The sequence below is a fragment of the Tyto alba genome, unplaced genomic scaffold, assembly GCF_018691265.1.
Source record: "Tyto alba isolate M040663 unplaced genomic scaffold, T.alba_DEE_v4.0 Super-Scaffold_29, whole genome shotgun sequence".
Taxonomy (NCBI): domain Eukaryota; kingdom Metazoa; phylum Chordata; class Aves; order Strigiformes; family Tytonidae; genus Tyto; species Tyto alba.
In genome coordinates this window covers 4,737,715-4,749,736 of record NW_024881303.1, presented here as the reverse complement: position 1 = coordinate 4,749,736, position 12,022 = coordinate 4,737,715, and the positions used below count along the sequence as shown (strand labels likewise).

General features: G+C 53.7%; 1 protein-coding gene across 4 annotated transcripts in view; it reads right to left on the bottom strand.

The window, feature by feature from the left end:
• SAMD4A (sterile alpha motif domain containing 4A) overlaps positions 1 to 12,022 on the bottom strand; it is a 108,043-nt gene that overhangs the window by 8,407 nt on the left and 87,614 nt on the right. For all 4 annotated transcript variants that reach the window (XM_033009773.2, XM_033009774.2, XM_033009771.2 and 1 more), the window contains 5 exons: positions 9,473 to 9,582; positions 8,743 to 8,829; positions 5,772 to 6,066; positions 4,250 to 4,335; positions 2,137 to 2,255 (listed from right to left, as the gene is read on the bottom strand). In XM_033009773.2, the coding sequence (XP_032865664.1) occupies positions 2,137 to 2,255; positions 4,250 to 4,335; positions 5,772 to 6,066; positions 8,743 to 8,829; positions 9,473 to 9,582 (697 nt within the window). The remainder of the gene's footprint in view (positions 1 to 2,136; positions 2,256 to 4,249; positions 4,336 to 5,771; positions 6,067 to 8,742; positions 8,830 to 9,472; positions 9,583 to 12,022) is intronic.

Genomic DNA, 12,022 nt, shown 5'->3' with positions numbered 1-12,022 from the left:
CAGCCCCCTTTCTTCTCCCCCTCTGCCAGACACCCCCTCCCTCCCTTTTGCAGTTCTCGGATGCGGATTATTTTTATTAGTTTTTTTTTAAAGTTTATTTTACTCCGGCAAAACGGGCCTGTTCTTAAATGCAAGCTAAAATAACGCAGGCAATTCCCCGGGCATTGGAGCTAGCGATGCCTGAGTTCTTGGGGTTTGACTTAAACTCTTCACGCCTTTGAGCTGTGCCGGAGAGAGCTCTCTCGTGTGTGGATTCTCTAGCGTCTGAGAAAGGTTCAGCTCACACTGTTGGATTTTCTTTGCTGGATGCTAGAAGGGTTGGACCTTCTCCCCTTCTAGGAGGTTCGTTTTTAGGGATATGGTCCTCTCTTGAGACTTCTCAAGTGCTGTAAAACTTGGTTAAAACAACCTAACAAGTCCAAGATTTCCTAGGAAGGGGCTGAGAGAAAGGCACGTTCCTCAGAGGTGGGACTGGCTCTGCACCCGCTCCCGTCTCTGCACTGCAAACCCTCCTCCAGCCATCCGGACCCCAGACCACGCAGCCCCAACGTCCTGAGACACCAGCCTCAGGGCATGAAACCACCTTTACTCCTCGGAGAGGAGAGTCGCACACACCGGCATCCCTCCCCATGTGGGTTTTTGGTATTTAAAACCAGAGGAAGGACACAAAAATAACCCGGAGATCCTTGGAAACGCAAGCAGTGCGGGCCCCCTTGCCGCACAACGTTGGCTTGGTGTCTCTGCCTGGTTGGGTGGGCAGCAGGACTGCGATGCTGTTATCGGGTTTAAGCACAGCCAAGGGTAGGAGCACTCTGCAAACCCACGGTTGCGGTTGCTTTTATGCTCCCTGTTCCCCCCTGCCCTTCTCCAGCACTTAATCACCCTTGCAGATGTTTCAGCTCACCTTCCTCCCAGCCCTCATCTCTCCTGCTTGTGTGGGTGGCTGCAAACACACTTCAGATGACATTAATAACATGCTGGGACCCCAAAACCGGATAGATTTACTAAACAGAAGTACGACGGGGTTTCTTTAAACCTCATCCAAAAAACGCTCATGCCATTCAATCCCCATGAGAAAAGCAGGGCTGGCCGCATGCTCCTTCCTCACCCGCAGCTTCCCAGGAGAAGGAGCAGAAGAAATGCAAAATGCAAACAGCTCAAAAGCAGCAAGGAAACTAGAGAGCATCCTGGGCAGCCCCAGGAAAGGGACTGGGATCATTTCAACCCGGCAGATCTACCTTGGGCTTGGGGTTAGCCTGAATGTGCTGCTAAAACGCTGCGCTGGTGATGGCCTAGACCACACGGGTCCATCAAAAACCTTTGCTCTTGTCTACTCTGCTTCTGATTCTGCCATGAACACTGAAATCGCTTGTTTTTCCATTCCAAAATATTGAATTCCACTGGGGAACACTCTGGTCCCGTGCTCATTCCTTCTGAACTCACATCCCGGCTGTCCAAATGCTCCCAGTTATCTCCAAACCCCTTTTTCAGAAAAAAGAACTTGCACAAGACTGCAATAAAATAGACTTAGCAGAATGAAACAAAAGGCTGACGCTGTTGTTAAAACGGATCTAAAAATATCTGTTCTTGTCATAACCCCAGCGCTTTCTAGGATCACCCAGAAGTGAGCAAACACGGTGTTTGCAACACATCCCCCACTCAGGCTCGCTGAACGCAGCCCCCCCTGCCCCGGCTCTGCACACTCTAAGCCTCCTTTTTTTTTTTTTTTTTTTTTTTTTTTTTTTTTTTTTTTTTTTGCCAGTTGACGGCTTTTTGGTGAAACTCCAGCGCTGATGTAATCAGCAAAGAGCAGCGGGCGGGGGCCGAGCCGGCCGCCCAGCGTCGGGGCCACGCGGCGCGGCTGGGAAGCGCTGGCTTCGGAGCCGGGGAGACGCGGTGGGAATCGGTGGGGCAGGCACCGGCCACACACACGAGAAAACTCACTGCCGCTTTGCCTTCCCAGCCAACGCCTGGGGTTTTATTGCTGAAGCTTTTCCAACCCTCCTCCCTCCCGAAACGCGGCTCTGAACCTGGCAGGATCCGTTCCCTCCCTGTTGGGAGACATCGGTCCCGCTCGAGACGTTCCTGCCGGCCCCTCCGGCGGCTGCATCCCTCCCTCCCCAAAAGCCAGCGTACCTCCTCTGCTGCCGATAGCCTGACAGCTCCAGGAGGGATTTCCGAGGGAAAGACCGAAAGAGTTTCTGCACCTGCTGTTTCCATGACAGCAGCCGCTTCTTCTGGATCTCTGTAAACGCCTGCCCAAAGAAATGAGAAAAATAGGAAACGTATGAATATTTTTCTGGACAAAGCGAGCAGGGATGCGTGTGTGGGTGTGGGTGTGAAGAAAAGCAGCCGGAGCAGGTGGTGGTGTGAGCTGAGCCCCATCGGCAAGTCCAGAGGGAAACCCTGGTCTCTCTCAAGGATTTTCTCATCTCAGGTGGAGAAAACGCTCTGGCAGCGTCCCTTGAGCGATGGCTTGGCTCTGCCCCCAAGGCTGCCAAGCCCCCTGGGCAGAGCAGGGCTTCCCCAAAGCTTCCCTGCTGCCCCCCCAGACCCCTCTGCGGGAGGTCACCCCGGGTGAGCCCCGTCACCCCCCCTGGGCTCCCAGCCAAGGTCACCCACGCCGGGGACAGACCTCCTCCCAAAACACCCCAGACCTCCAGGCAGACACTGTGGGTTTTGGGGACGCCCACAGCTAACTTTAGACACCCAACGTCTCCGTGACGCCGACAGAGAGGAGCAGAGGACTCCGGAGGACAATCTGGAGGCTAATTAGCACCTGACTTGATTGCTTCGAACCACCCTCCAGAGGAGATGCTCTCTCCCCGTGCTGATTACGCCGGAGCCGAGGCAGATGGAGGTCCTGGGACACAGGCTGGCACCGCTGGGGTGACGCCGCGTCACCACGTCCGTCCTGGGCGCTCTTGGAAAATGAACCCCCCTGCAGCTCCGTGCCTTCCCGGCTCCGGCCCTGCGTATCTGCTCCCACCACCCTTGATCCTCTCTGCTCCCCCAGCGATGCCCTGCTCGGCCGTCTGGGAAGTCCAGGCACCATTTCCAGGCTCTGCTGCTCCCGGAGAGGGGAGCAAGCGGGAGCAGACACGCTCCCCCCTCCAGCCCCTCCAGCTATTCGCCGCTGCCCATGCCTGTGTAAAGCACCAAGACCATACCCCCGGCTCTAAACCCGTCTTGCAGCAAACCCGAGAGCAGCAGCAGCCGGTGCCACCACCCCGTACTGCCCGGGGCCAAATGTTGGCTGACACCGGCAGGCGTTGCCAGCAACACGCACCGCAACCCCCCCGCCGTGATCGAGAAGAGGCCTCGGGGTGGGGGGGGGGGGGGGGGCACAGTTCCCGAAAAAAAAAAAAAAAATAAAAAAAAAATGACGAAGCGCTTCCATTTTTGCCCGGTATCCAGCTATTTCACCCCGATTCGAGACGCCCTGTGCTCGCGGTGGAGACGAACGGATCAAACCTTTGCACGAGCGCGGCTCGGGCACCGGCTTCAGCTGCGAGGGGCTGCGAGTCACCTCACTCCTCACCCACGCAGCGCGAGGCGGCACATTTTGGGGTTGGCAGCCACCAGCCCTCCTCAGAGGAGATTCTTCTGCGCTTTGAGAGCGTGTATTTTTATAAACAAACAACCGAGAGATGTTTAGAGCCTGCAGCTCCTCTGAGAGGCTGTGCAACGTCCCTCCAGCCCCTGCCGTATGGGCAGGCGATGAGAAGCAGCTTGTTTTCCCAGGTGCAGCAGGCACGGGCACGAAATGCTGCAGGGCACCGGGGCTGCCTCCCGGCCATCCCTCCCGGGCCATCCCAAACCATCGCCCAGCAAAGGCAGCTCTGCCGGGAGCAGGAACAGATGCTCCCGTTGCGAAATCCCCGAGCCCATGGGCTGCAAAACAGGAGGTGGCAACGCCAAGGAATCGCCGGGCCCGATAGAAACCGCCTGCGTGTTCATCCTGGGATTTTTTTTCTTTCATCCAGCTGCTGATCAGACTGTCACGAGCCAGATGAATTTCCCAGCTCCAGGTCTTGGCAGTTACGCGGGTGTGGAGAGGGGGGGGGAGCAACATTTCCATGCAGCACGTTGGAGCTACTGCCCGCTCCGGCCCTGTTCTGTCAGAATTACTATTAATACCCCCCAAAAATATTTGTGTTAGAAACCAAAAGGTTTACATAAACAGACACTTTGGAAACAGTTTCTAAGTGATGAGAACAACAGTTTTAAATGATCTGTCACAACTCACCTCGTGGATTAGACATTTGTCTATGAGCTGTAAATAGGAACTTATATTCTCTTCGTCGGGTCGGGAAACTAAAAGTTGTGTGCATACTGGAAAAAAAAAAAAAAAGAAGAGAAATGGGCATGGGGACACCGAGCTGGGGTCCAGGGGCTTCCAACAAATGCCTTGGACATCCCATTTCCCTTGTCTCATGGGTCAGGTCTTCTCATCAGCGGGGAAAAAACACCCTTCCCCAATTCCTGCCGTGTCGTCCTATATTTAGGGCCAGATTTTGTTCTCCATTATGATGGTGTAAATCCAGAGTAACACCACTGAAGTCACCAAAATTAGACCTGAGCAAATCAGGGGCACAGGATCATTCCCTATTCCTAGACAAGAGCCAGCTCTGGGAGAACTCCTGATCCTATGGCCAAAATCTGCCCCCGCTGCAAACAGATTCTCACCTTTCCCGATGGATTTTAACCTCTTCTGGAATGAATGCCATAAAAGCAAGTGGAAATGAGTTCACAGAGAAATGAGTCTCTCCTGTCATAACCCCTGGGCAAGGATGCCTTGCAGTCCAGGAGGACACCTTGTCCTCGCAGGGCTTGTGCTGTACGTAGAGCTTCAGGCACGACGGAGGCATTTGTCACGGGCTGAATTCATCAGCAGGTTTAAAACGGGGCCAGAAACTCACGTTTGTCTGCGTGTGCAGTGAATTAGCTGGCAAGAAATCCTGCACCAAGTTTTTATATAGAAAACGCCTCGCCTATTTTTTGCAAAAAAGGTCTGAAACAGGGACAGGGCTGATATTTCTTCATGGCATCCCAAAGAGTTTCCTTCTGTTCCTGGTCTCCTGTGTGAGCCTGCGGACGAGACTCCCTCCCCTCTTCCCCAGGGAGATCTCCCTCCTCGTAGCCAGCACCGACATCTCGGAGCCCACTCAGCGGAGTTAGGACACGTCCAAGCTCATACATATTTGCTCGAAAATATGGCACAGGGTGTCAGTCCCTACCTCTCGGTGTGTTAATCCAGAGGCAAAGCTGTGCACCCCGCGCCAGCCATGGGAAGGCACCCAGGTTATTTTGGATGTCCTGTATCTAAATTGGGGCTTAAAGAGAGGCTTGGACTCAGCTGATCTGCACTCTGGACAGCTCACACTAAGCCCACGCACCAGTGTTAACCCCACACAAGCAGAGCAAGTCCAAGGGATGCTGTTGAAAACATCTCTGGACCAGTGGGATGCTCCCAGGGCTGTGAATGGGAGGGGAGAAGGCGCTATCCGCCCCTGACCTGGGGGAGGGAGAGGATGCCATCCACTTCTGACCTGGGGCAGGCAGCCCGTTCCATCACTGCCCCTCCCCAAAATCACTGCCCACCTCCTCCCCCACGCTCTTACCTCTTATCACAGCGTGATGGGACCCCCCAAAAATGTCACCCCTAGGACTGTGGCTTGTAGGGGCTCGGGGCGGGGCTGCTGCCAGGGCCGCCACGGCACACACCCTGCCCCGAAGCAGGACACCAAAAACGAGTGACGACCGCTCACCTTTCCCCATCACTCTGGTGAACTGTCCGGGCAGGTCACCTTCGGGCAAAGGGGCCCCCCCCGACTCGCCCTCGCATCCCGGCAAATGGTGCTGCTGCATCCCTCCGGCGGCAGAGTCCTTGCAGTCAGAGCCTTGGCCGTCCGAGCCGAGCAGGGAGGAGGGGTGATGCGAGTCCGCGTCCCGGCTGTGCTCCTCCGTGCTCGAGTTTTGGGAAGAGTAGGCCTTGATGGGGGTGAGGATCATTTGGTGTAGTTCCTGCAGCGGGACACGCAAGTTGCCACCTTCCAGGATGTCCTGCGGGTTCAAGAGGAGAGGAGAGGGTTTGTCTCTGCAGGGACAACAGGACATCAGCTACGAACCAGGCCCCTACTGTTACAGCTCAGAAAATCCCCAGCAAAGCTGACAGACTCACTCCTGCTACAGGACCCTGCTGCAGTCCGTAGTCCACAGCCATGCTTCACTCACTGAGTCTTTTGCTTAGAGCAGCGGAGCGCGGAGCTGCTGCAGGGACTGTGTCTGATTATCCAGGGATGCGTTCAGACCCGAATCCCCAGAGATAAACCTGCTCCGTCAACCACTGGGACCCAAAACCAGCAACAAGCCTGAGGTGGAAATTCCAAATTTCCACCAGGAAGATGGCAACTCCATGAGAGCGACGGAGCCTGTGAGATTTCAATGCCCAAACCAGCGAGTATCTTGCTCCTTCCCCAGCAATTCCACAGTTGTGACATTTCAGCTCTATTTAATGGGAATTATATTTTTTTAACGTCGGTTTGTCTCCAGTTTCCAGCAGTGCCTTCAAGCCTGGCTCTCCATTAACTTCTCTGCCCCAAATTGCTTGCCGGAGCATCCTTATGCCCTGGGGCCACGCTGGGATGCAGGAGCCCATCCTGCAGCAGCAAAGTGGGGATGTCCCCGTCCACACTGGGACGGGCTGGGGGAGTGGATGCAGAGGGGAAGGGGAGGTCCTCAAGGGGAGTAGGGTGTGCTGTGGTCAGATGCAGAAGGGGAGAACACGAAGCTGCAGGTGAATTTATATCCCTGTAGTGAAAACATTCAGCTTGGAGATGCTGTGGGAGGTCTATCCAGGGGGGAGAGAGTTTGGGTACACCCCCAGCCGTGCTCTCGGTTATAGTGTGGATCAAGAACTCCCTTTCTATGGTCAGATCCTCGTCCTACTGATGGGAAATGATTGCATTTTGTTTTTAATGGACCAGAACAGCTCATCGCAGGCTCCTGCACGGTCAGGCCCGTGGGATGCTGCTTGGAAAGAGGCAGCTTTTGGAGTGAGTCCTGGCTGCGCCTCGGGAAGAGACACAAAGCGGGCACGCAGGCTGTGTGTGAGCCAGCTGCAGCCCCCAAATGGTTGCCCACCCTAATTTCTGCTGCACCCCCAGCTCGCTCTCAGACATCTCAGCTCCACTCCTCTCGAAGACCTGGTGTCAAGCCTGCTGGGTGCTATTTCTTGAGGAAAAAAATCCTGCTCTGCTAACCAGCAGAGAGGGGTGGAGCAGCTCTTTCCAAGAAAGCAGCAATCTTTAGCAGCGAGACACTGCCCAGAAAATTCAAGTCCCACACATGCTCTTGTTTAGCAGGAAGAAATTGGATGGGAAGCCTGGAAAACGTCTCCTCCCAAGCAAAGCAGCTCACAGGCAGCTCGGAGCCCCAGCGAAGTGGGACATGGTCACAGCTCCACAGCCCAAACCCACCCCACGAGGGCTCAAAAGCAGTCCCTGCCACTTAGCTCCTGTATTTTACAGCGTGCGCGGCTGGTTGTGTCAGCTGAACTGGGCTTAAGCTCCCGCACCGCGCCAGTCAATCAATACTATATTTCAAAACCCAGGCAGAGAAGCGGGGGAAGATGCTGTTCAATTGCCTGGAAAACATATCGCCGAAGCAACCTCAATCCAGCGGGCTGTCTCTTGGATTTAATAGTTATTATTAATACACGGAGGTAAATATGGCTTTATTAGCTCCTGCCATACTCTGAGTACAATCCCATATTACAAATAAATAGTGAAGCAGTGAGCTAACGAAAACACCAATAAATAGCAACACACCACATAAGTATTTAAAAGCCCCTAGTGGGAGGCTCTGCAAGTTGCTGTTTGAAGATGGTGCAATTAAATATAATATAATATTGCAATAATAAATAGTGAGAGGTTGGGTGAGCTGCTCCCAGCAAGTCTGTGGTGCTGCTGCTTCTCCGACAGCCGTTTCTGCAGAGTTTTTTTTTAAGCTTTTGTTGAAGTGTCAAAGAAGTTTCTACTCGTTCTTGGAAATTCAAGACGCTGCTCAGGCACTGACGTGGGTGTCTGGCTTTTTACCTGGGGACAGGTCGCCCATATGATGTTCCAGAAAAGCACACTGGCCCTTGACCTGACAGACCCTGGGAAATCCCATCTCTTTTTGGGGATGGAGAGGTAGGGGCAGGGCTCGGGGGTCCCTGTGCTGACCCCGTGCACGGAGGGGTCTCGTGAGAGGGACAGAAGGGAGAAATAACCGAGCAGCTGAGGGATAACCAGGGGTTAAAACTCTGCCCAGCTGGTTCTCCAGAGGCAGAGAGGACCTTAATGGCTGCTGTGGCTAGAGCTGGTCCTGTACCATGGTTCAGCAGGTGGGTGACCACCTTCCCATCGACGTTGCTGGGACGGTGCCCTCCATCACTCAGAGCTCAGGTGTTTCTGAGCACCCTGGGGCTGGCCAGGGCTTGCACCAGTGCTGCAGGGTATATCCATCCCAGTTGTGTGAGTGCTGGAGATGGATTAGGACCCACTCTGCAAAATACAGCCCCAAATAAAACCTCCATCTGGTGCAGAAATGTTTGAGACATCATTCAGATGTGGCCAAGCCAACAACAGACTCCTCTGCAAAAGATAACAACGTATGTAACCAAAGAGTGCTTTGCCCTAGAATTAATTCCTGACTTCTTGAGAAAGAAGAAATACAAACGTGGTTGTGATTACTTACCCTTTCTAAAGATTTGAGCAGGTTTTGTCTTTCTTTTAGCTTTTGGATACTGATGACTATTTTGTGTCTTGCACCTTTGGTAACGTTCTGCAAAAACAGCACAAAACCTGGCATTAACATTTCCACAGGACAGCTGCGTCAACCCAAGTCCTTCCTCCCCTAAATGAGAAGGGCTGCTATAAATTAAACACATTTCTGAGCGCAGGGATTAGTGTGGGACATAGAAAAGCACTTAGAGACTTGCTAAAGATAAAGATTTCCAGCTAGTCCATCCCATCCTGGTACATCTCACACAGTGAAAGCAAAGGTGGCCTTCTTCATCCCGAGGATAATGCAGAAGTAAATCTGAAAGCGGGCACACTTTCAAAGGTTGACAAGGCAATTGGCCACTGACCTTTAAAGGGAGTTGGGTACTACAAACTGTGCCCCTGAAACTCCTGAACTTAATCCTAGCTGGAAAAAAAAAAAACCAAACAAGTGCAGCAATGTGATGGGACTTTCGTGCTGGGATTCCAGTAAGAAATCTGGGACAAGGCCCCTTTCCAGGTACAATGTGGTTTTTTTCACACCCCGAGACCCAATTTTCCTTTCTCTGATTGCTTCCCAACCACCCGCGGGCAGAACGCCTTCCACGTGAAGACACAGAAGAGGCGTTGGAGGCATCTCATCTACCGACTGCGCAAGCGTCGGGACCGCGGCCGACTGGCTTTACGAGTGACGTGGGACGTACTTGTGCCTCGAGCTGGCATTCGGTGAGGGCCATCATCTCCTCATACGTCATCTGCGAGAAGAGGGCGGCGTACTTGTGCAGCCGGAGGCTCTTCAGCCAGGCTGGGACATCTGCAGCACAAAGGGAAGGAGATGAGAGCTCCCGTTGAGTTCATGACACCGCTTAACCGCGCGCAGGAGCATCAACAGCAACGGGAGGAGGTGATGAGGTGCCATCTGCCATCCCAGCGGAGCTTCAGACACCTTACTGAACTTCACGGACCTTTTGGAGGACGTAGTGCTATGGTTATGGGTGGCAGGAGGAACCAGCTCCTGGATGAGGACGTAGTGCTATGGTTATGGATGGCAGGAGGAACCAGCTCCTGGATGAGGACGTAGTGCTATGGTTATGGATGGCAGGAGGAACCAGCTCCTGGATGAGGACGTAGTGCTATGGTTATGGGTGGCAGGAGGAACCAGCTCCTGGATGAGGACGTAGTGCTATGGTTATGGATGGCAGGAGGAACCAGCTCCTGGATGAGGACGTAGTGCTATGGTTATGGGTGGCAGGAGGAACCAGCTCCTGGATGAGGACGTAGTGCTATGGTTATGGATGGCAGGAGGAACCAGCCCCCAGATGAGGGCACGTCCTCAGAGGTTGGGTTTCTGTGGCTGAGCCACCGGGAATTAGCCCACGGGGAGCTGGTGTCGCACCACAGCACGCCAAGCTCCTCGCTGCCCTCTTCCCAGGAACGTGGGAACCACCGAAGCTAACAGAGTGGTTGAGCTCAGGATGAGCAAATGGCTGTTTTGCAGATGGCAGACACTGATTTATGGCAGGAGGGAAGATGGGATGTGCTGAAAATTTAAATGGCTGCTTAAAGAGAAATAAAGAGATTTTTTTTTTTTTTTTTAAAGCATGGAAAAATGATGTGCCATCAAAGATGGTCCTACAGCCTATTTCATAAGGGTGACTTGGGACCTGAAAATGCACTGACTGAAATGACTTCTTCCTTCCCAGTCATTATCTGCAGTGTAGCACCTCTGTGCTCGGCTGGATGGGTACCCCGAAATACTTTTATCCTCCCAATGTCAATGTGGTGTCACAAGGAGGGACCAGGGAGGGGGAATCCTTCCTCTGCAACATGCAAAACCCCACCAGACCCCATGACAAGGTGTCCTTCATGGAGAAGGCAATGGGATACGAGCCTCCCCCACTCCAGCCTGCTCAGCAGCTACTCGGGGTTTTGAAGGTTTGGGGGGCCCATGGTGACACCCCACAAGGGCGGGGGGGTCCCTGCAGATATCTGCGCTGCAGCACAACACCGTGCCCGTGATGACGCTTTTGCTTTGCATCCTAAAGGCTTGGAACGCTGTGCCAAACTGAGACCTGCTTTATTTAGCATCTACAACCCAACAATAGCTCTGCCTTAGCCTACTGAGCTCACGCGCTCCGCTCCCAGCAATACCCTTGTCCATCAGTCCTTGTCCCTTCCCCACCAGCGAGACACTCGGGAGCCCCATATCAACCCACACCGGGGGTAGTAATGATAAAAAACCCCAGTGTTTCTGCCCCAAACCCTGCACCTTGAATGGAGGGAGAAGGTGGAGGCTCAGGAAATGTCTTGTTCGGGGCTAAATGCAAATTAACAGCAACACCTCCCCTCTCTTTGATCATTTCTAAGTTGATGTAAGGGGTATGTGTCGGGTGGGTGGTGGACCCCACGTCCCACGGCAGGCAGGGGCTGACGGTGCAGGGAAACCCGAGGGGAAGGAGTGATGGCTGGAGGTGATGTCCCAATGGGGTTCCTCTGCCCAACGTGCCCACTGAGGTGGGAGGAGGAATGGGGGCTTGCACCGTTTTCAGGAGGGATTTCCACCCACTGTGTGCTTCTGCTGCTGGGCTGGGGCTGATGCGGGTGCTGGTGCTCTGCTCAGCACCCCCAAGGACAGCACGAGGACAACCTTCACGGCCATATCCAATAACCTTCAGTAATGCAGCCAACCTCAAAAGTTTTCTAGGTTGATCTGACTGCCAAGTGTGAGGCCAGACTTGCTTCGGAAAGGGATGAGATGATGTGGGGAGGATAGTCCCGCTGCTGGGACATCCCTCAGTATGGGTGGTCTCTGTCCAGAAAGCCCCACGTTGCCAGATGCAAGTCAAGAATTGTCACAGGCCTCTGCCCCAGCCAACACCTCATTGCTGGAGAGGACAGGGCAAGATCGACCCTTGGTTTGGTCCCCTAAGGCAATTCATACATCTGCCAGAAGTCTCCTGCTGCCCACCACCCAGGCTGACCCCAAACCCCACTCGCATCCAAGCAGAGGATGCAAACGGCCCCCAAATGCTGCGTTTTGCTCACACTCTCCATCCTCTGATGCACATCAGCATTTGCGTTTCAATGAAATACCTCAAATGCTCCTCAGGAGATCAGCCCCCCACCAAACACGGGGACAAAGCAGTTACTGAGCATGGACGGGTTGAACTCTGATGTTTTCCAAAAGTCCCGACATACAACAGTCCTAAAACTTGCTACCAGAGGCCTCTTAAACCAAGCTTCCATTTAAAAAA